The sequence below is a fragment of the Nilaparvata lugens genome, chromosome 13 (assembly GCF_014356525.2).
Source record: "Nilaparvata lugens isolate BPH chromosome 13, ASM1435652v1, whole genome shotgun sequence".
Classification (NCBI taxonomy): Eukaryota; Metazoa; Arthropoda; class Insecta; order Hemiptera; family Delphacidae; genus Nilaparvata; species Nilaparvata lugens.
The window spans coordinates 6,640,389-6,663,554 of NC_052516.1; the positions used below are offsets into that span (position 1 = coordinate 6,640,389).

The 23,166-nt window shown below is 34.2% G+C and overlaps 1 protein-coding gene across 2 annotated transcripts; it reads left to right on the forward strand.

Moving 5' to 3' along the window:
* Positions 1 to 6,884: 6,884 nt before the first annotated feature.
* On the forward strand, positions 6,885 to 23,118 carry LOC111060230. 2 transcript variants are annotated; one of them, XM_039439681.1, is made up of 6 exons: positions 6,885 to 7,208; positions 8,865 to 9,010; positions 14,675 to 14,834; positions 16,128 to 16,316; positions 17,512 to 17,629; positions 22,567 to 23,118. In XM_039439681.1, exons 2-6 carry the CDS (start codon positions 8,866 to 8,868, stop codon positions 22,765 to 22,767), a joined length of 813 nt encoding a protein of 270 aa, XP_039295615.1. In that variant the 5' UTR covers positions 6,885 to 7,208; position 8,865; the 3' UTR covers positions 22,768 to 23,118. The 2 variants fall into 2 exon arrangements, with proteins under 2 accessions (XP_039295615.1, XP_039295614.1); XM_039439680.1 differs by having other exon boundaries at positions 6,951 to 7,034; positions 22,567 to 22,986.
* Positions 23,119 to 23,166: the final 48 nt, after the last annotated feature.

Here is a 23,166-nt window from a genome sequence, read left to right on the forward strand (position 1 = left end):
TTTGTGTGTTAGTTTGTTAGTTTGTTTGTTCCCTATAAACTTAAAAACTACTTGACAGAACGGCATGAAACTTTGGGAATATGTTGTGTGAATATTGGGGATGGTTTCTGACCAGAAATTTCAATAGGTATGTGGGTTAATAACAGTTATTTATTAATTCATTTTACAGACCTATGTTTTTGGAATTGTCAGCCGAGCGGCTACCGAAGAACAGAAAGATGATCATGTTGTGATAATATGATTTAGCATCTGAAGTAACCAGCTGTAATAAACAGATAAATTTTGTGAACTGGTATTAATCACTACCTCCGTAAACAAAGCCGTAGTGCATTCGTGTGACGTCAGCACAGGATAAAAAGCGTAGATAAAAAATCTGGTGTGGAGCACTCACACAACTTTCCTTGCCGTTATGGAAATTGATCACCTGACGCTAGTGTTCCCGCGCATCTCAAGTCTACTATTCAAATATTTGAGCCAGCTGGTGACAGGGCAATAACGCTGGAGACACACATGAGGTCTGCTATCTCTTCATAGTGAATGATTTAATAGAATCAACAATAATTTGCAATTGAATAATCACATTTACTCGAATTTGAAGCTTATTTTCAATTTTAGGTGAAAAGTTACTGAACATTAATTGTAGAGATTTTCATGCTCAATCTACTCCACTTGATTTTTTTTTGTTTCAATTGTATCTGAAGCCTGATAATTGGGAATCTATCTGCATTGATGGGGCGGAGCTCCTGAAATTTTTACAGATATGAGACTTGTGGCAGTTGATAGAGCTTATCGATGGCTATTTTAGGTATGAATTTGATCAAAATCGTTGAAGCCGTTTCCGAGAAAATCATGAAAAACCCTGTTTTTGACAACATTTTCGCCATTTTAGCCGCCATCTTGAATTGCATTTGATCGAAATTGTTCGTGTCGGATCCTTATAGTGAAGGACCTTAAGTTCCAAATTTCAAGTCATTCCGTTAATTTGGGAGATGATATATCGTGTACACAGACGCACATACACTCATACACACACACACACACACACACCACACACACCACACACACACACACACACACACAGACCAATACCCAAAAACCAGTTTTTTGGACTCAGGAGACCTTGAAACGTATAGAAATTTAGAAATTGGGGTACCTTAATTTTTTTCGGAAAGCAATACTTTCCTTACCTATGGTAATAGGGCAAGGAAAGTAAAATCTATTGATTTCAGCTGATCTATATCAGCCCTACCGGTGCTGACGTCACACGTGCTGACGTCACACGAATGCACAACGGCTTTGTTTACGGAGGTAGTGTATTAATACGGTAGTTTGGAGTTGAAGTTTAGTTGATTGGTATGGTACCAGCTGTGGTTAATGATTCCTTGAAAGACCTTTACAAATAATTTATTATCACCCCCATTGGAAAATGTTGGAAAAAACGATTGACCTCATAAAAGAGAGTTGTTCATATTGCATTCATTATTACTGAAGAATGACAAAATAATTTACAATTTTTTTGAATCTAGCTCAGCTTTTATTCATCCTAAAATGGAATATGGAAAGAATATTATGGAATTTTGTGTGATTCATAGTATTTCATAAACCATCTATTGACAATCAACGCATCAAATTCATCTTGATGAATTCTCACTCACAGTTAATTCGGCCTAGGGCCGGAAAGAGTACCCTTTCCAGCCGCTAACATGGAACTAAGAAAGGTGATCAAAAAACAGCTGATCAAAAAACTTTTCATTATTTGTGTTCATTATTCAATAATTAAAACATTTATAATAATATCATCTTATTGTCATTTGAAGGAATAAAAAAGTATAAACTCAACCTCCCACATAATTGAACATCATCTTTCAGGTTATTTAGACCAATCAGAATGAAAAATAAAAATACTAGGACTATTTCCTGATATTCAGATTACCTCAGATTTTGCTAGAGCTATCAACTTCCACTTCTGCTTTCGGAAGTGCTTAGTAAACAATTACTATTATTTTATATATATTGTTTATTTTTGTGTGTGTCGAAAAATAGCGTTCGCACCACGGGCAAAAATGTTTTTCCGGCTCTCAATCTTTTCTAGTCCTCGGCCTACGGCCTCGGATTTGAAAACCGATTTCGAGCCGGAAAAATCTCATTTTCTGCTCTAGGTGCGAAATATACTATTACAGTGTAATGGAGCTTTTTGAATTGAGAAATTTTTAAAATGATGTCATTCTTGTCATCTTGTCACCGAATTGAGTTGTTTTTTACCATTTTAATATCTTGATATTTTTACAATGTAATTTACCAATGTGACTATGTATTTAACTTGTGTCAATATTGTATTATTGTACAATGTATGACATCAATGAAATTGAAATGTCTTGTTTTGTACCACTATGGATCTTGCTAGACTCAGTGGAAATTGTCATATTATATAAATAAATAAATAGTCCGAAATAGGTCAAGTCTTTTAGTTATTCACTTCACGAGATTTCCAGTCCTTATTTATTTTCACAAAGTAGATTTTTAAACTACTTTTTTTTTTTTTCATTAGTTTTTTTCATTTTTCAGTGGACTCGCTTACCTTTATTTTAAGTACCTATTCCTCTGTTTTCTTCCTTCCCCCCATTTCTCCCTTCCTTTTTTCCTCATTACTTCTCTTCTCTTCTTTGCCTGCCTATTACATGGAAACCATAGTTGGCTAGGTATCTTCCTCTCTTTTTTTCTCTCTCCAAAACACCCCAACCCTAAGCCCATGGTTTTTTATATTTGTAACATTTTATTGTGTTTTATTTGTTCGTAAATCTTTGTATTTTTTTGTCTTGTTTTGTGTGTTTTTACTAATTGAAATTTAATAAATTGAAAAACTAATATTTGACTAGTGTACGAGTATTCGTTTATAATATGAAGATCTATTTATATGAAGAGTGGAAAATAGCTCGATTAAATATTACAGGGATTATAAGGTAGATTTGGAGTTGGGAGAAAATGGGAAATTGAAGAAAGACGGGAAGAATGAAGAATCAAGAATTTTGTTGGATTACGGAAGACCGCGATTTTACAAGGAGTTCCAGACAATAGAAATAATTAACAGTGGCAAGCGGCAAATAATTACCTGCGATTCAGACAAGCGTTTTGCGACACGGTTCCCACAGAAGTTGTAGGTAGACTGGATGAGGTGGTGACAGCCGGCTGGTGGCTTGCTATGGGGGAAGGTTGAGGAGATGCGCTATCAAAATAGGATTATCTCTTTTGAAACCTTTTATCAGAGTCAGTTCGATTCTTGACAAATTTTATTTGCCGTAAAACTTTACAAAAAAAAACATTTCTTCTTCTTGTATATATATGCCGGCTCCGCGACTGAGATTGGCGACCATCAATGCAATCTGGATTCTATTGACTGCAGCTCGGAACAGAGATGTTGAGTCAATGTTGAACCACTCTCTCAGGTCCTTTAACCAAGATGTTTTCCTTCTTCCTGGCCGGCGTCTTCCTCAAAGAGGGCAAGATTGAAAAAAAGCAATAAACATCGTCAAACAATGGAACAATTTATAATACAACCTCTGTTGTAAGTTACATAGTTGAAACAGTTACATTCTAATATCATAAAATTCACAAGTTCATTATACTTATAGTCTAGTTGAAATATGTCATTGTGTATCAGTATCAAACCAATATTGCAATAATTTCTCATCAACCCATATCAGATACCTCGCATTGCAAAAACTCTTCCGTTGAGTCGAAAGAGAGAGGAAAATGAAGAGAAAGAGAGTGAGCAGTGTTATCACAAAATATAGTATACCAATCGAGTAGAGAGTAAAAAATTTATAGGTGAAAACTGCATTATTTATCAAGCTATAACATTGAATCTACTTTTCATGAAAAACATCATTAGCAACCTCCTGTCATTGTCACCAACAAACCCATCTTATTTAGAATCATTATCCGTCCCATCGTTTGTGAGACGATTCATCGTCTAAATTGCATACTGCATATTCCATTTTCCCGTCAGTTGACCGATTCCTTATAATTAATTATTAGAAAAGTTGTAATATATGTTTATATTGTGAATATGGAGACTTGATAAGTCCGGTGCCCCTGCAGTGTCTCTAGCACTTTCAATGGAGAAAAATAATAGATGACATGGCTAAATCTTCACAATATACTGTACTTACTGTACTGGCCCTTCTCATTAGATTGAAAGTTGTATTCATGAGCGAGGTCTACTGTTCGCAGAACTACTAGTACCAATCAAGTGGAGAGTAAAAAATTAATAGGTGAAAACTGCAGTATTCTAGGAAGTTGTTGAATGAGCAAAGCGAAGCCAAGTCAATCGGCGTTTGTTTGTTTGTACCGCAGTTATGTTTGTTTGTACAGTCGCAGTTATGGTCCGATTTGGATAAAATTTAGTATACAAAACAAGGCGCAAGAACTTATGTATTTAAAATTTTCAAATTCATCCCTGTTTCAAGATGGCGGCCCTTTACTCGGAAACCCTAAAAATCAACCTAGCTCTTGAATACTTTATCGGATCAGGTTCAAATAGGGCTCATTCTTCTCAGCCCTTCAAAGCGGCATTATTACTTGTATCACATGTTTGAAATTTTGAATTTTCTGGAATCCGAATTATTACTTTACTTGCCCTATTACCATAGGTAAGGAAAGTATTGCTTTCCGAAAAAAATTAAGGTACCCCAATTTCTAAATTTCTATACGTTTCAAGGTCCCCTGAGTCCAGTGGTTTTTGGTTATTGGTCTGTATGGTGTGTGTGTGTGTGTGTGTGGTGTGGTTGTGTGTGTTGTGTGTGTGTGTGTGGTGTGTGTGTGTGTATATGTTTGTCTGTGTACACGATATCTCATCTCCCAAATAACGGAATAACTTGAAATTTGGAACTTAAGGTCCTTACACTATAAGGATCCGACACGAACAATTTCCATCAAATGCAATTCAAGATGGCAGCTAAAATGGAGAAAATGTTGTCAAAAACAGGGTTTTTTGCGATTTTCTCGAAAACGGCTCCAACGATTTTGAATAAATTCATACCTAGAATAGTCATCGTTAAGCTCTATCAACTGCCACAAGTCCCATATCTGTAAAAATTTCAGGAGCTCCGCCCCATTTAGGTAAAGTTTGATTTTAGATTCCCAATTATCAGGCTTCAGATACAATTTAAACAGAAAATTCCAAATGGAAAAGATTGATCATGAAAATCTCTACATTAAATTAATGTTCTGTAACATTTTCACCTAAAATTGAAAATAAGCTCGAAATTCGAGAAAATGTGATTATCCAATTGCAAACTGTTGGCAACTGTTGATTCTATTTAATTAAGACTATGAAGAGATATCAGACTTCGTATATCTCCAGCGTTATTGTCCTGTCATCAGCTGGCTCAGATCTAGTATACTTGAGATGCGCGGGAACACTAGCGTCAGGTGACCAATTTTCATAACGGCAAGGAAAGTTGTGTGAGTGCGCCACACCAGATTTTTATCTCTTCAACCGTGCATACCAGCTGAAAAGTGTAAAGAGCTTCTATTTCTCAGCGTACCCCACCGATCCTATTACCACCTATAGGCTATCATAATACTCTAAATCCAATTTGTATGTGTGTTTGTGTGTGAATAGTGGGCGTGTGTGAGTTAGCGAGATGTGATGTTAGTGAGTGTAGCGAGTTCTACTGTTCTCCGACTGCTAGTTAATTTCGGACTATGTGTAACCTTATCTAGAGGGGAGAGGAATAGCACAAGCTTGGTACCTTATTTATTCTCTCCCTATCACTTTGATGATGCACTTATCGTATGAATCAATAGATAATGAAGAATAAATTGTGTCTCTGATAGAACCTGAGAGATTGATCGATCGATTGATTGATTGATTGAATACTTTATTTAGGTAGATTACAATATATACGGTACTGAGATTGATTGAGAATACTTTATTTAGATAGATTACAATATATGGTATGGCTTTCACACTTATATACAATAGCTTACAATACAGCAAAAATATAGATTGGATAAATATAGACTAAGGAAATATAATTATTGAACTGCATATGATATGAAAAAAGCAATTGGTAATAGCTATAGATAATATTGTTATGCATCTACATAAATTCAATTTATTCACAAAAACAGTACAAAGATGTGACAATCAGAAAAAAAATAATATTATTCTAAATATCTATATCTCTATCTGTAAAATATGGCTGGAAGTGAAAAACTACTGGCATAAGGTCCTGGAAACTAGGTTCCTGTATTGCTTCCAGTTTTTCATAAATAAATAAATAAGTGAAACACTTGGTCGCATGTAGGAGTAGAGACTTAACGTTTCTAAATCATAAGCTAATAATTTAAAATGGAATCTTCTTATTCAAACAATGGTAAGTATATTTAAAATAACTGCTATTAATATTGTGAATTAATCCTGACAATTGACGGAGCTTTGGACATATCAATGTCCATTCTTCGGAAAGAATATTAAAAATATCCTTCCCACTAACTCTCTACCAAAAACCACAGAGAAAGAGAGAGAGAGCAAGATTAAAGAGAGAGAGATAGAAGAGGAGTGAGAAAAGATACAGAAAGAAAGCAGTGTTATCACAAAATTGTTCACCAATCAAGTGGAGAGTGAAAAATTGAAAGGTGAAAACGACGTTATTTATCACTGTATTTTTGGGAGCTGTTGATTGATCGAGTATCAAATATAACCAAGATATGAGGAAAGAGTGAAAGAGAAAGATAAAGAGAGAGAGAGACGAAGAGAGATATATAGTGAGAGAGAAAGAGAGAAAGGAATAATAAAAGCTGAGACAGAGAGAAAGACAGAGTTGAAAAGGAATATAAAAAGGGAGAGAGAGGGAGAGAGAGAAGAAAGAGAGAAAATAGAATAATGCAAGCGATAATAAAGTTTTGAAGAGTGGCTAGATAGCAGAGTCTACCTTTATTTGCAGTTATCATTCAGCTGTGAATAGAATCGGATGAATCTTAGTTTATTTCGGGATTCAACGTCACACACTGCACTCTGTTCAAATCGGGTTTGTGCATCAAACTACATAGATATTGATTGATTGATTATATGCCTTTACTAGGGTGGAGTTAGGACTCCTGGTCCTCTCTGCCACATAACCCTAAGAGAGAGAGACAGAGAGACAGAGAGAGAGAGAGAGAGAGTGAGTGGGATTAAGTGAGAGTGTGAGAGAGAACTCCAGGTGAGTGTTAGTTTTCAGACTTATATTATTTCACTTTATATTAATCGGGTTTGTACATCAATGTACCAAAGAGAGAAAGAGTGAGCAAGAGAGATTAGATTAGATTGGAGTTCTTTATTCATGTATGTTAAAATATTTACTGGCTTAAACACCAATTCACATTGAATGACGTTGATACTAATTATTCAACGAATTTTACAAAGTATAAAAAATTATTCAATGAGAATAAAGATTGAATGCAATTAGAATAACGATAATGTAATATTGGAATGTAACTTCATAAATCGGCGGTGTTTAAAACAAAATATTTCGATTCCTAAGAAGGATATAAAATAATATCCTTCCCATCAACACACGACTGGGTAAGAGAGAGAGATTGATTGATTGATTGATTGATTGAGTACTTATTTAAGAGATTACAATATATACTGGCTTATACACTTATATACAATAGCTTACAATACAGCAAAGTTATAGATGAATTTACATAATATAGACTAAGAAAAACTATGAACTGGATATGATATGAAAAGCAATTGTAATATAAAAACTATAGATAATAATCATATTGTTATGCATCTACATAAAGTGGCGGAGCTTTGGACATATCAATGTCCATTCTTTGGGAAGAATATTAAAAATATCCTCCCCACTAACTCTCTACCAAATTGAGAGAGAGATAGAGAGAGAAAGAGAGAGAGAGAGATTGATTGATGAGTACTTTATTTATGTATATTACAATATATACTGGCTTATTAGATATCTAGGAGAGACGATCACGTAATAATCTTAGTTTGAAGGCCTCATGAAATGTAAGAATTTCTAAGCTTTGCAAGGGACAGCATGTAATTACGGACACTAATAAGAGAAAAAGTCTTTCCATTCATACAAAACACTCCAAGGCAGTTCTAAGATCGCAAGCAATGTATTGCAGTGAAACACTTTTCAATATTGATGGTAATGGAATTAAAGAAACTATAAGAAGAGTTGAAAGACGGATTCTTAGAACCTGCATAAACAAAAGACATGTAGAACCAGTTCAGAATCCTTCCAAGGGAACAGATTTACAGAGAAATAGAGCCAATAACTGACGCAATGCGCAAAAAGAGAATTTCTTTCTTTGGACATATTCTTAGAACCTAACATTCATGAGTGCAAAAACAGACAGAGTCACAATTCCTTGGCTTCTGGAAATAAAAAAAGACTTATCGGAACTAAATTTAACTACTGACGATGTCAAAAATCGCACAAAAATCTATAGGGAAACCATCACTGACAGAAAGAGGATCTTATCTATAAAAACAATTAGGAGAAGGCAGCAGGTTTGTTCAGATGAATTGAGAAAAGAAAGATCTGACAGAATGAAAAGGTACTGGGAAGGAATGAAGAGAATTGAAACGAATAAACAAAGAAAGAGGACCAACCAGAGACTACAGTGATCCTATGTGGTCATAAGATTGAAAAAAATAAGTTGTATTATACATATGATTGTATGATAATGATAACAATTTATATAATTCGTTCTATTATTGATTGATTCATACAATAAGTACATCATCAAAAATTATTGGAAGAGAGAAAATAAGGTAACCTTGTGCTATTCCTCTCCCAAATTTAACTGTTATATTAATTTATTAATTTCAATATCTTCTTCAGGATGTCTACGTTGATAAGAGCAGTAGCTACTTTTCTGTTTTTATTTTGGATTGGAACGGGGGAGAAAGTGGAAAGTTTGAAATGGAATATAGATAAAATGAACAACAATTTGATTTATCAAATTTCGCACAATGATACTGTATCAGGTACGTTTGTTGTTTGAGTATTCAATTTCTATTTTTAGTGTAGTACATTATTTTAATTACTCACTTTTCTTTTTAGGGCTTGATCTACTGAAATGATTGCAACACAATGAAAGCTATCAAGTACCCTTTTCATTTTATTAATTCACTTTATTCTATATAAAATTTTTGTGTCTTTGTTATCATTTTCCAATCATTCTGAATGATGGAGAAAAGTAGAATGTCATGTTTTATTTAGTCCTATGTTTTAAGAATATTGTTCTAAAAACGTACTACGACATTGAAATTGAATTATAGACGTGTAGGCTATGATTGAATTATTAATTATTGAATTATATAAGGTGTATTGCGAAAAAATAAATCATACATAGTATGAGATGAATCGTTTCTACTATGACATAAATGAGATAAAATTATATAACTAAACATATTAAGACTTATATTGTATTTATATTTGACATTTTTACTTTCCTTGCCCTATTACCATAGGTAAGGAAAGTAGCCTATTGCTTTCCGAAAAAAATTAAGGTACCCCAATTTCTAAATTTCTATACGTTCCAAGGTCCCCTGAGTCCAAAAAAGTGGTTTTTGGGTATTGGTCTGTATGTGTGTGTGTGTGTGTGTGTGTGTGTGTGTGTGTGTGTGTGTGGTGTGTGTGTGTGTGTGTGTGGTGTGTGTGTGTGTGTGTGTGTGTTGTGTGTGTGTGTGTGTGGTGTGTGTGTGGTGTGTGTGTGTGTGTGTGGTGTGTGTGTGTGTGTGTGTGTGGTGTGTGTGTGTGTGTGTGTGTGTGTGTGTGTGTGTGTGTGTGTGTATATGAGTGTATGTGCGTCTGTGTACACGATATCTCATCTCCCAATCAACGGAATGACTTGAAATTTGGAACTTAAGGTCTTTTCACTATAAGGAACCGACACGAACAATTTCGATCAAATGCAATTAAAGATGGCGGCTAAAATGGCGAAAATGTTGCCAAAAACAGGGTTTTTCGTGATTTTCTCGGAAACGGCTCCAACGATTTTGATCAAATTCATACCTAAAATAGTCATCAATAAGCACTATCAACTGCCACAAGTCCCATATCTGTAAAAATTTCAGGAGCTCCGCCCCATCAATGCAAAGTTCGATTTTAGATTCCCAATTATCAGGCTTCAGATACAATTTAAACAAAAAGTGGAGTAGATTGAGCATGAAAATCTCTACAATTAATGTTCAGTAATATTTTCACCTAAAATTGAAAATAAGCTTTAAATTCGAGAAAATATGATTATTCAAGTGCAAATTATCGTTGATTCTATTGAATCATTCACTATGAAGAGATAGCAGACCTCATGTGTGTCTTCAGCGTTATTGCCCTGTCACCAGCTGACTAAAATCTTTGAATAGTAGCTTTGAGATGCGCGGGAACACTAGCGTCAGGTGATCAATTTTCATAACGGCAAGGAAAGTTGTGTGAGTGCGCCACACCAGATTTTTTAAAGTGTTTTGCATTATTATTCCATATTCAACGTTATATCGAGATAGGCCAAAACATAATTAAACACTACCATGCAATTATAATTATAATTAGCTTACTGCATTTTGTCCACTTGATAGTAATATTATGGCAAATAAATTGAATTGAAAGAAGGACTGAAAGGTAATCAAGTTAGCTTCCTAAAAAAGAATGTCATTTTATAATATTGTAAAATACAACAAATTCCAATTTTGTTAGAAAATGTCTACACAATTGATGAAGAATTCACAACTTTTCTATACTCCTAGATATTTAACAATTATTTTGATACGGTATTATTATTCTCCCAAGTTATATCATAGATAGCATCTTCTTAAATTTTTCAATTCAATTTCGATTCAAAAAATAATTTATTCCGCACAACATAATATTATTACAAAACATTGTACCATCTAACAATACAAAAAATACTAATGAAAATTATATGTTTTGCTTCAGATGACAAAAACATAAAGCGAAATAAATATGAGCACACCTAGGCATAAGCCCTATTATAACCACGTATATACAAGGTTTTTGGAAAATTTTGAAGGATAATATAAATTGTATGAATTTAGGGTTACTCTATTTCATTTATCAAATCGAATTAAAGTGCCCTTTGAAATTAATAAAATAATAAGTAATAATTTAAGTGTTATGATTTGTATTCTTTATTTTATTAATTTTTTGGGGTACTATAATTATTTTTTATAAACATAGCATATTTTACTTTTTGTGTCGTTGAGAAGTTGATATTTTGGTAATTATTCATATTGAATGAAAAGATAAACTGTTTATCAGAGATTGACAATGGTGTAATAACCGAAACCGGTCTTTCTAAGTATCAATAAATCTGTGGTTTTTGACAATTTCTTAGTCTTTTTCATTCAATAGCATATTTTCATTCATGTTTATAAATTGTGATTGAATATCAAATAATCGAGATATCACTATCTTGTCAAATTATTTGAAATTTTGATAAGGAGGAGTCTTGCCTCACAACGTGTCAAACTGTCATTATTGGATGACTGAAAAAAACTTCAATAAATAACAACTAAACTTCAATAAATGATTGATGGTGGTCTATGATGAACTTTAATGAATGAAGCGTATTGAAATACATGAATAAAGTTTTAAGTTATCAGGTTGAAACACTAGCTATTCTATAATTCTAATATACAATCCAATCCATGTTATAATAATTTTACAATATTCATTTTTGATTCAATATGCATTTATTGATTTAATGAATGAATGATAGATAATCTGAGATAGCTATATCATTGACCGAGCGAAGTGAAGTCTAAGATTGAAGTCGACAGTTTTGTATTTCTCTTGTTTATATGTTTTTATGTATTCATGTTTATATGTTCCACATTTACGGCGAAATGCGGTAATAGATTTCCATGAAATTTGACAGGTATGTTCCTTTTTAAATTGTGCGTCGACGTATATACAAGGTTTTTGGAAAATTTTGAAGGATAATATAAAAGGAAAAGGAGCCTCCTTCATACGCCAATATTAAAGTAAAATTCAGACTATAGAATTATTCATTATAAATCAGCTGTCGAGTGGATTATGAATTGCATGCAATTCAATATTGTCACCTGGTCATATGGGACATATATATGAATCATATATTTATCTCATATTGATCAGGATTTTAGAGTTTTAATTTAGAAAAGTTTAATGAACAGTGTTTTTGTCTTTGAACAATTTTTGTCATCGACAGAAAGATTGTTTATTTCATTTGTTGTCAAAATTAATGTAGCTTCTCTTTTGTTTTTAATAACAAACGTGCCGCTTGTGCGACAGATAAAAATATGTACTTGAGATGGCTTTTATGTTTGGCATTGACTGAGTTATATTTAATACCCAAAACTTTTCTTTTGGTCGGTGTGTGAGCTCGTTCGTTAGGACTGTGAGTAAAGTCCGGCTGTTCTGGTGGAGGGGATAGATTTTGCTCTTGTTTTATAATACAGTTTTCCTGTCGCAGTTCGGGCAGTTTAAAGAGAATTGTATTATTGAATAGGACGGGATCTGAACCCATTTCATTGGATCAGTTATCTTATATATATATATATATGCATATGCATACATAGGCCAAAATTATAAAAAAAAACATAATTTTAAACTTAATATTTCAAATACTAATAGAATTTAGAACGTTCTGGAGCCACTGACACGCATCTTCTCCAGCATCATGGAGGGCCGACAGCCCTCCATGATAGGAGTATTGTGGACACTCAGATATAAGGTGGTTCATTGATTGGATTTGTCCACATTGGCACAGAGGATCAGATGTGTATCCCCATGCTGTCATCAGCTCAGCACACCTTCCCACCTGCGTCCTGAACCGGTTAAGGCCACACCACTCTCTACGTCTCAGCTGGGTGCCAGGAACAATGTCATTTGGGTCATCCACAAGGCCTTTGTTCCTGACCTCTCCCTGCAACCATCTCAGTCTCCATAACTCCCTTGCACTTCTAATTTCCTCTTGCTCGTCAAGTCTCAAGTATCTTCTTGACTTGAGGCGCCTTGGTGGAGGGTTAGCCAAATCTCTTGAGACTGGGAGATCCTCATGAATGTGTTGTAACTGGGAAATGAACTTGTTCTTCTTCTCCAACCTTCTGAGATCTGGAGGCATGATGTTACTGAGCACAGGCAACCACTCAGTCTCTGTTGGTCTCAATGTCCCACTAATCTTCCTCATAGTTTCATTGAAAACTGTATCAATTTTCTCAACATGTCTGCTGCGAGCCCAGACAGAAGAGCAGTACTCCCCTGTGCTGTACAGAAGTGCAAGACTTGATGTTCGAAGGGCATTCATGTCACAACCCCAGGTTGTTCCCGCAAGTTTGCTGATGATATTTAGCCTTGTCTTCAGTTTATCTCTCAACCCCTGCAGATGTTGTCGATATGTGAGGGATCTATCAAGTCTGACTCCTAGGTAACGGGGAGCTTCCTGATGAGATATTCTTTTGCCACATAACCTGAGATCAATTGTCTTTTTTGCATGCTGGTTACTGAGATGGAATATTGTTGAGACAGTTTTGGACGGGTTTGGCTTCAAGAACCACTGCTGGAAGTATTCTGCCATTAACTCTAAGTCCTCATTCAACACAATTTGGAGCTGATCAAAATTTCGACCTTGAGTAACAAGCCCAATGTGATCGGCATAAATAAACTTGCGTGATTGAGTAATCAGTTATCTTGATTTTTAATTAATAATTAACGCCGCGAAATACCAGTGGATGCCAAAGTGGGAAGCTATTTCAAAAAGGTAGGTGACTACTGAATCATTGTTCTTAAATTTTTCATAACCACAAACATTGAATCCTCATTAGCAGCAAGCTAGTGTTTCCCCATTAATTCATATTAATTCATTGTTTTATAATCAAATTAATCTTGTTTTGTTCAAATGTAAATAGTTTAAAGACTCATTTAAGTTCTAGTTATTCTGTTCATTTCTTGTATTCATAGTTCTTTTCCCCTTACATATTGGGTGTAGGCATATCTTGCTTACATATTTTGGTGGAGGCTTCTCCCGCCGTTTCCCAACTTGCTTACATATTTGGTGGAGGCGTCCGTGCTTACATATTTGGTAATTTTCCATATCGTGGAGGAATTTCCCATACTGCTTACAATATCTCAATGTAACTTAGTGAAAAAACAGCTGTTGTGTGGACTATTAATTGCATGCAGTGAGGTATGCCATTGATAACTTGAAGTAGCATAATTCAAATTCATTTTATTGAGCCAAAAAAAACATACAGTCAAGTTGTCTCACAGGCATAATATTTTCTCCCGAATTTTCTCTGCTTTCAACTCGGTAAGCTTTTGATGATAGTAGCATAGCTGTTCACATCAAATTATTAGCATAGTCGATACAACAACCCAAACAGCCATTGGTCGTTTATACACCGATATCTCGTCGACACGACAGGACAGGACAGAATTTACTCTGATGGACAGTATCAGAGGAGACTGTGGTTTACAACTGCGCGAGGTCTACTGTTCACAGAACTACTAGTATTATCATATACAATTCCATTAACGTTACAATAATTATTATACAATATTCATTTTATGCATTTATTGGTTCAATGATACACAATTATCACTTGAAATAATTAAATCAGACCTACTTGATTTGAAATAATTAATTTTTCCAGATCAGCACAACCAGGAAGACTTGGATCCCAAAGAAATTGTGTCAAAAATGTTGGAGAAGCTGAAAAAAATACTGAAAAATGGAGATAAAGAACATGATCTGCCTTCCGTTGATCCACAATGGTTCAGCATTAAACGAAAAGTTGAAGAGGAAAATTTACAGTGAGGACATTTAACTTTGGATTTTTGTTTAATTATCTTTATTCATCGATAATCATTTGAATAAATGAATTCCACCTTAAATAATAGGTTAAAGATTGACACTAAATGGGTAGGCTATATCACTGTGAAAGAGTGATATACCCCTTTAGTGTCATCCTTTAACCTATTAATTAAAGCTAGAATTGAACTGTTCATTAACCAAAGTCAGTGGCGCCATTTCACCAAACTGCTAGGGGGGGGGCAAAAACCAAGAGGTATGAGGGGGGGAAGGAATACCCCCAAAGGATGAATGGTCCTGGGTTTTTCCCCATAGATGCTACATTCGAAGATGTTATTATTTGTTTCATTTTTTCCAGTTTTATACAAATGTGGTTGAAGTATCAATACAAACATTTACATTATTAGTTATTAAATCATGAAATATTTATTGGAAATATAGGTCTACAGAGAGGCCCTAAAGAGTAGGACTACACTGAAACAGATTTCTTAAAATAATGGAAAAGATAAATTTTTCTTTTACAATTTCAACAGTTTCATTAGTATCATATTCTAATTGGAGAATAACTTTCAGTTAAAAAGCTAAATAAACATTAAGCTGTTCCCATATTTCTCACCAACTCTGTAGTACATACATTTTTGATTGTCTGATTGTGCCCTTTCTTTTGCTTTCACTGTGACATCTTGCAACTTGGTAATTCTCACGTTGAAATTTTTGCAATAACTCACTTATTGTGCCCTGATCAATAATATTGTACCCATTCTATATTCAAGCTTCAACTACACCACAGAGAAAAATATATTCTTTATTACTCCGTACACGTATCCATACTTTCAAGGCAATTTGGCTACAGTGTTGATACTGTAGAAGGAATTAAACTACTACTGTTTAAAAAGAATTAAATCAGAATGAGATTCTAAGGATTCGTGTAGATAGACCCGTATTTTCAATATTTATCTGATCCTTGGGGGGGGCCTGCCCCCCCTAAATGGCGCTCCTGACCAAAGTGTTAAATTGTAGTCAAATTTCCATTTGTTACAGTAAGGCCCTTATGGTTTAAACATAGTTCAACTTGATCCAGGATTGAGTCAAATTGTATTTAAAGTTGATAGTAAAATGTGGTGCATTTCAAGTTTTAACCACTAGCTGTTCCAGCCCTTTCAAATTTTGATGTGGCTCTAAGTTTCATTTCAATTTAATTCATAACCGACCAAAATAATTCATAAATTCATTAATTTTTAGCATTCCACTACAACATTCAAATTAAAACTGAATTATTTATGTTATAATTTCAGGTTGACAATGATTTTCGATGGTCAAGTAAGCAATACATCCAATCTTCAATGGACCAACCTCTTCACATGTCCTCTGACGATGCAAATCCAAATGGAAGTTTTAGTGGAAGATGTGTTTATAAATGGCACATACAATTTGACTGGATTGGCATACGATGCTTTTCCTATATTTGGAGATGGTGATTTCCAGTAAGTATTCATTCATTCCCATAAGTATTCCATTTATTTAGGTAATGTGATAAATAACACTGAAATTGTATTTTGTTTATCCACTATAAATAATTATAATCATAGAGAAAAGATAGCATAAGTAGATATCCCATGGTATCGGGCGTTTATGTTCTAAATTTCACTGTTAACTCAAGCCGATAGTCCTAGTTGACCGAGCGAAGTGAGGTCTAAGATTCAAGTCGACGGTTTGGCATTTCTCTTAATGTTTAAATTTTTGAATGTTTATATGTTTATATTTTGCGCATTCACGGCGAAACGCGGTAATAGATTTTCATGAAATTTGATAGGTATGTTCCTTTTTAATTGCGCGTCGATGTATATACAAGGTTTTTTGAAATTTTGCATTTCAAGGATAATATAAAAGGAAAAAGGAGCCTCCTTCATACGCCAATATTAGAGTAAAAATCAGACTATAGAATTATTCATCATAAATCAGCTGAAAAGTGATTACACAGATGTGTGGAGAAGCCAGTCTATTGCTGTATTTCCATAAGGTCTATAGTTTCAATTGGGTACTCGTGGATGAGAATACTGCGTGAGGTCTACTGTTCACAGAACTACTAGTAGTATGTTTTTAGGTGAAGCTATGTGACACTAGTATAGTCTCTAATACTGTGCCGTTCTTGAACTCTTACCCCAACATAACAGTTATTATAGACAGTAGTCGACAGTAATTGGCTTGAGTTAAGAAAAAATGTCTTCAAATTTGGAACATAAATGACCTATGCCATGGGATATCTTCTCATATTGCTATAATGCAATAGTTGTATTCAGAGGTATTTCCAAGTTTACCTCAAGGGAAAGTATACCTTATTAAATAACATTCAAGTAGCGCTGCTATCCAGAGATTGTCAGTTTGGTGTAAGGGTAAGCATTCCTGACCGGCAATTAGGAGGTACTGGGTTCGATTCTCGGGCTGACAAATAATTTTTGAATAGTAGCGCTCATCGAAGTTCCATCTATCTGTTTACCCTGTTGTCAATATTTGCAGTAGCAGAAGTCTTCGGGGTGATTTACAGCATTTAATTTGGATTTTCGTTTCATAATAATTACATTCAAGTAGGCTTAATCTGAAGGTACACGTTAGCCTATTATTATTTTTCAGTTCATAACACAAGAAATAAAATCAAATTAATCTGTTTATTGTCCCCAGGATAAACATTGACGATATAAGGTTGGTAATAACAGCAGAATTAAGTCCTAAGCAGGGAGATAATCCATTGGAAATGGATAATCTCAATGTACATTTTATGGATCTTCAAGGATTGAGGGTGAGTAGTTAATATTAGAATATAATTACTCCTCAAATTTATTACAATATTCATTGATATGAATTGAAATATAGTAAATTAATTTCCTAGATTGATCATGTTTCATTAAACTTATGCAAGTGTCAAATACTTTATTAAAGCTACTTCTAATATATTATCTTAAAAAATGAAGAGAGAAACTGATTTATCTTCATCGAGAGATGGTTTGGGATTTTTCATCTTCAGTTATTTATCATTCCTTACATTCAATTAGATGAATAGTTAAAGCTATTCGTTTTACCTACATAGGAGGAATGTTACCTCAAAAATAATAATTATTTGCATAAAAAATGTGCTTTTGCAAGTTTACTTTGAAAATGAATGGAAACTACTTTTTCCAATACGGTAGAGTTTTAATGCAAAGGATACAGTATTCCTCGAATATATATTTTTGAGAATACCTCTTATCTGTTCGAACCCTGCTGTGTTATGTAAATAGAAGACAGTAGGCCTATTGCATACTCCTGATTCTATAGAGAGGTCCACGTTATAATGACAGTGGAGAAAGATAGGAGAACAACGTTGCCGATCCTCTGTCTTCTTAATGACTTCTTATAGACAGTAGCTGATACAGGTTCATTGATGTAAATAATGTTCATTCTCGTTTAAAATAAAAAATTTTATTCTATCAAACGAGAAAATATATTTTTCAATTATTTCATAATCAAGATAAAATATTTTGTTAATTAAATTAATTCGGCCTAGGCCGGAAAGAGTACCCTTTCCAGCCGCTAACATGGAACTAAGAAAGGTGATCAAAAAACAGCTGATCAAAAATCTTTTTATTATTTGTGTTCATTATTCAATAATTAAAACATTTATAATAATAAAATATAATCTTATTGTCATTTGAAAGAATAAAAAAGTATAAACTCAACCTCCCACATAATTGAACATCATCTTTTAGGTTATTTAGACAAATCAGAATGAAAAATAAAAATACTTGGACTATTTCCTGATATTCAGATTACCTCAGATTTGCTAGAGCTATCACCTTCCACTTCTGCTTTCGGAACAACTATTCTCATAAGTTATATATTGTTTATTTTTGTGTGTGTCGAAAAATAGCGTTCGCACCACGGGCAAAAATGTTTTTCCGGCTCTCAATCTTTTCTAGTCCTCGGCCTACGGCCTCGGACTTGAAAACCGATTTCGAGCCGGAAAAATCTCATTTTCTGCTCTAGGTGCGAAATATACTATTTCCATCCTTATAAATTCTATTAGATTGAACATAACTTGGCAAACAGATATTTAGTTCGTCAACTTCCGTTTAACCTGGCTTGAGCTTCCACAAATTCTAATCTATAAAATGAAGTTTTAAAACATGAGAAATGAAATAAAAACTGTAGAATTTGATTATAGGTGTGTGTGTGTGTGTTTATTTCATGGAACGGTTCTAAAACATTGACAGTGACTGAGTCGAATTTTTACTTAAGAAATGACCTATATACCATGGGATACCTTCGTATACTATATTTTATCTATGATAATACATACCAAATTCTCACACTAAATGATAATCTGCTCTCCTCTAGCTAGTTCAAGCTTCTTATCTCCAAGCCACACCTCAAGCTCATTGGTTTCTATTTTATAAGTTAAGTTAAGCTAAATTATGTTGCAATGGACAAAACAGAACAATCAGTTACAAAAAAATGAAGAAATATGAAGAGGTCGATTAAGAAAACAGAACTATTGTCATTGATTATTTTACTGTATGTAATGGATTATTTTTATATAGGGTTCAGCACTTAGCCATATAAGTTTGATCTGCTCATGGATGTCGTGGGTGCTGCAGTCAAGAGGTGCACCATGGTGCATGCTATTTGCAGATGACATCGTGCTCTGTGAACCTACCAAAGATCAGTTGGAAGAAAGGCTGGAAAGCTGGAGGAAGACTTTGGAGGAAAGGGGACTGAAATTTAGCCGATCAAAAACAGAGTACATGGTATTGGGAAACAATGATGGGCTACCCTTACAGCTTGAAGGAAACCAACTCCAACCAGTTGCAAGTTTTAAGTACCTGGGTTCAAGTGTACAGAGAGATGGAGGGCTTGATGTAGAAATACAGCATAGAATAAATTGTGGATGGATGAACTGGAGAAAAATGAGTGGTGTTCTTTGTGATTAGAGAGTGAATTTTCCAATGAAGGGAAAAGTGTATAGATCAGTTGTGAGGCCAGCTATGCTGTATGGAACAGAAACATGGCCCATTTCAAAGAAACAGGAACGAAAGATGGAAGTGACTGAAGATGAGAATGTTAAGATGGATGTGTGGGGTGACAAGAAGAGATAAAATAAGACTTTGAACAATTAATTACGACATAGCAGTCAGGTATTTATATAAATAAAAGCTAGCTTTTTTATAGCTTTTATTTATATAAATACCTGACTGCTATGTCGTAATTAATTGTTCAAAGTGATTATTTAACAAGCAGTTCGTAATGGAATCAAACATTGAAGAATAGATAAGAACTGGGGAAGAAAATGCAGGAGACAAGGATGAGGTGGTTTGGACGGACATGTACAGCGACGGGAGGAGGATTATGTTGGACGAAGAGTGCAGGATTTGGTTTTGGATGGTGTGAGAGGACGAGGTAGACCTAGGATGAGGTGGAGAGATAGAATAGCGGCTGACTTGCGGGAGAGTGGTTGGAGGAGAGAGCAAGCATTGGATAGGGCTTTGTGGAGAGGCAGACTAAGAGGAAGGAATGCCGACCCCATTTAAATGGGATAAGGCACAGCCAAAGAAGAAATTCAATTCAATTTTATTTTCATGTTATGCATCGTATATAATACAATATTAACACAAGTCATAAACATCACATCATAAATACATTACATATGTTACTACAATATTTATATAATATAGTCTAAATCATTGAAAAAATAAGCTAATATCACATTGAAGTTAGATGAACCAAAAAACAGTGGAATCAAAAGTCTCGAATTCTGAGAAGTTGCAGATCATAGAATTAAGTGGCATTTTTAGTTTTTAATTAACCATAATTCAATTTATTACTTGTAATGGCTAAACAATGGTAAGCAAAGACAATAGTCACATACATTCAAATTTCAAAGTAACATTCATTTACAAGAATTTCAATCAAAGAAAAAAGGAAAAAGAAGAAGAATGGATTATTTTTATATATCCCTCAAATAGTTTACAGCTAGAGGGATACTATCGCATAGGGATATTATCGTTGTAATATTCAAATAAATAAATATAATTATTAGATGCTCATTTACATTTAAATTAATACTAATCTTAAAAACTTAAGATTAAGTCACTCTCGGACGACTTTTCACATCAGTTTAAAAATTTAAAACCAAGATTGTATCAGATAGGCTTATGTTACGTTTAGAGTGTATCTTTAGCACTCAATTGGAAAAATTTTTGCTAATCATGACGAGCTCATAGAGCATCATATTCTCTTCAATTTCATGTATTATTTAATGCATCTCCCTACGATTGTTGCAGCTATTATAGTGTGTTGATTTCATTTGATTGTACTGTTGGACAGAACAACAGAATATACCAATTTCATCAGCCTACAGTCCAGTCAACGAAGGTTTATAGTGAGATTAAGGGTTAAGGGCCGGTTTCCGAGCTCGGGATTTGGCTGAGTTCTAGACTTTGAACAGCTGGAGTCAGAAAATCGGCTTTCCGAAACGGGACGTAGTCGTAGTCATTGTAAAAGTAATATTTGAATTAAATTTCAAAAAGCTAGAGAATAAAACACAAAATAAAATAAAGAGAAATTAGTGTAAAGTTTCAGCTTGTATGATATATTTAGAAATGTATAGTTTTGTCAAGGAAAAACGTTTCAAATTATAAAAATCTGGTGTGGCGCACTCACACAACTTTCCTTGCCGTTATGAAAATTGATCACCTGACGCTAGTGTTCCCGCGCATCTTAAGTCCACTATTCAAAGATTTGAGCCAGCTGGTGACAGGGCAATAACGCTGGAGACACCCATGAGGTCTGCTATCTCTTCACATTTTCTCGAATTTAAAGCTTATTTTCAATTTTAGGTGAAAATGTTACTGAACATTAATTCTAGAGATTTTCATGCTCAATCTTTTCCATTTGGAATTTTTTGTTTAAATTGTATCTGAAGCTTGATAATTGGGAAAATTTAGATAAATCTATAATCAAACTTTGCATAGATGGGGTGGAGCTCCTAGAATTTTTCCACATATGAAACTTGTGGCAGTTGATAGAGCTTATCAAATACTATTTTAGGTATAAATTTGATCAAAATCGTTGGAGCCGTTTCCGAGAAAATCACGAAAACCCTGTTTTTGACAAAATTTACGCCATTTTAGCCGCCATCTTGAATTGCATTTGATCGAAATTGTTCGTGTCGTATCCTTATAGTGAAAGGACCTTGAGTTCCAAATTTCAAGTCATTCCGTTAATTGGGAGATGAGATATCGTGCACACAGACACACACACACACACACACAAACACACACACACACACACACACACACATACAGACCAATACCCAAAAACCAGTTTTTGGGACTCAGGGGACCTTGAAACGTATAGAAATTTAGAAATTGGGGTACCTTAATTTTTTTCGGAAAGCAATACTTTCCTTACCTATATGGTAATAGGGCAAGGAAAGTAAAAATGAGAAAATAAAAACTGCAACTACTTTTATAAAAACTGCGACTACACCCCGTTTTGGAAAGCTAATTTTCTGACTCCAGCTGTTTCAAGTCTAGAACTTAGCTAAATCCCGAGCTCGGAAACTACCCTTAGATTTATAGAGTTCCCTATATTTGAGCTTTTCTTACCTGAACTTGAATCAACATTGAGAACCTTATATGGAAGATTATTGTTTTGTAAGATTTCTATCTATATTGTTCAACAAAATATAACAATTTTCAGATGAACTTTGAGAACCTGATGGGAGATGCTGACATGGCTCTTCTACTCAGTCAACTGGCGGCCGACTTTTCAGAAAAAGTTGCTTACGATGTGGTTTCAGAAATGGAAAAAACACCAAACGAAGTGATTTATAGCATCGTTTCTGATAGGATAAGTCAACTTACACTGCTGGATATTGTCAGTTCCATTAATAACTTCTAAAGAATTCATTCTACAGCATCATGGTCCATTTATGAATACTTGGTCTATGTAATCTAGAAATATGACCAATAAAATATTTATTTATTTATTCTTCTGAAGATTCATCTTTGAACATCTAAATTCATTACCAAACAGAAGGAGCTGGAGATATTGCATTAAATACTTATTAATATGAATGATTGTGAACATTTAGTAGTACATACATTTTTGGACTCAAAATAGTGTGTGAATTAAGTTATCATTTACACAACCTCTAGACTGTGTATTCCAAATTAAGGTTTAAAGCAGTTTTGGGTGAATGCTTGTTGTTTTTACCTGCATTGTATCTATTGTCTATGAATAATTTTGATCTGCGAGAGTCGCATTTTCAATGAAATCCATGAATATAACATCATGGAT

Bases quoted from the DNA above. Each gene is read 5' to 3' on its own strand.
- LOC111060230 (XM_039439681.1), top strand. From the start codon at position 8,866: ATGTCTACGTTGATAAGAGCAGTAGCTACTTTTCTGTTTTTATTTTGG. The intron at 14,835-16,127 runs GTGAGGACATTT...TTATAATTTCAG, and splicing joins GTTGAAGAGGAAAATTTACA to GTTGACAATGATTTTCGATG. The intron at 17,630-22,566 runs GTGAGTAGTTAA...AACAATTTTCAG, and splicing joins TGGATCTTCAAGGATTGAGG to ATGAACTTTGAGAACCTGAT.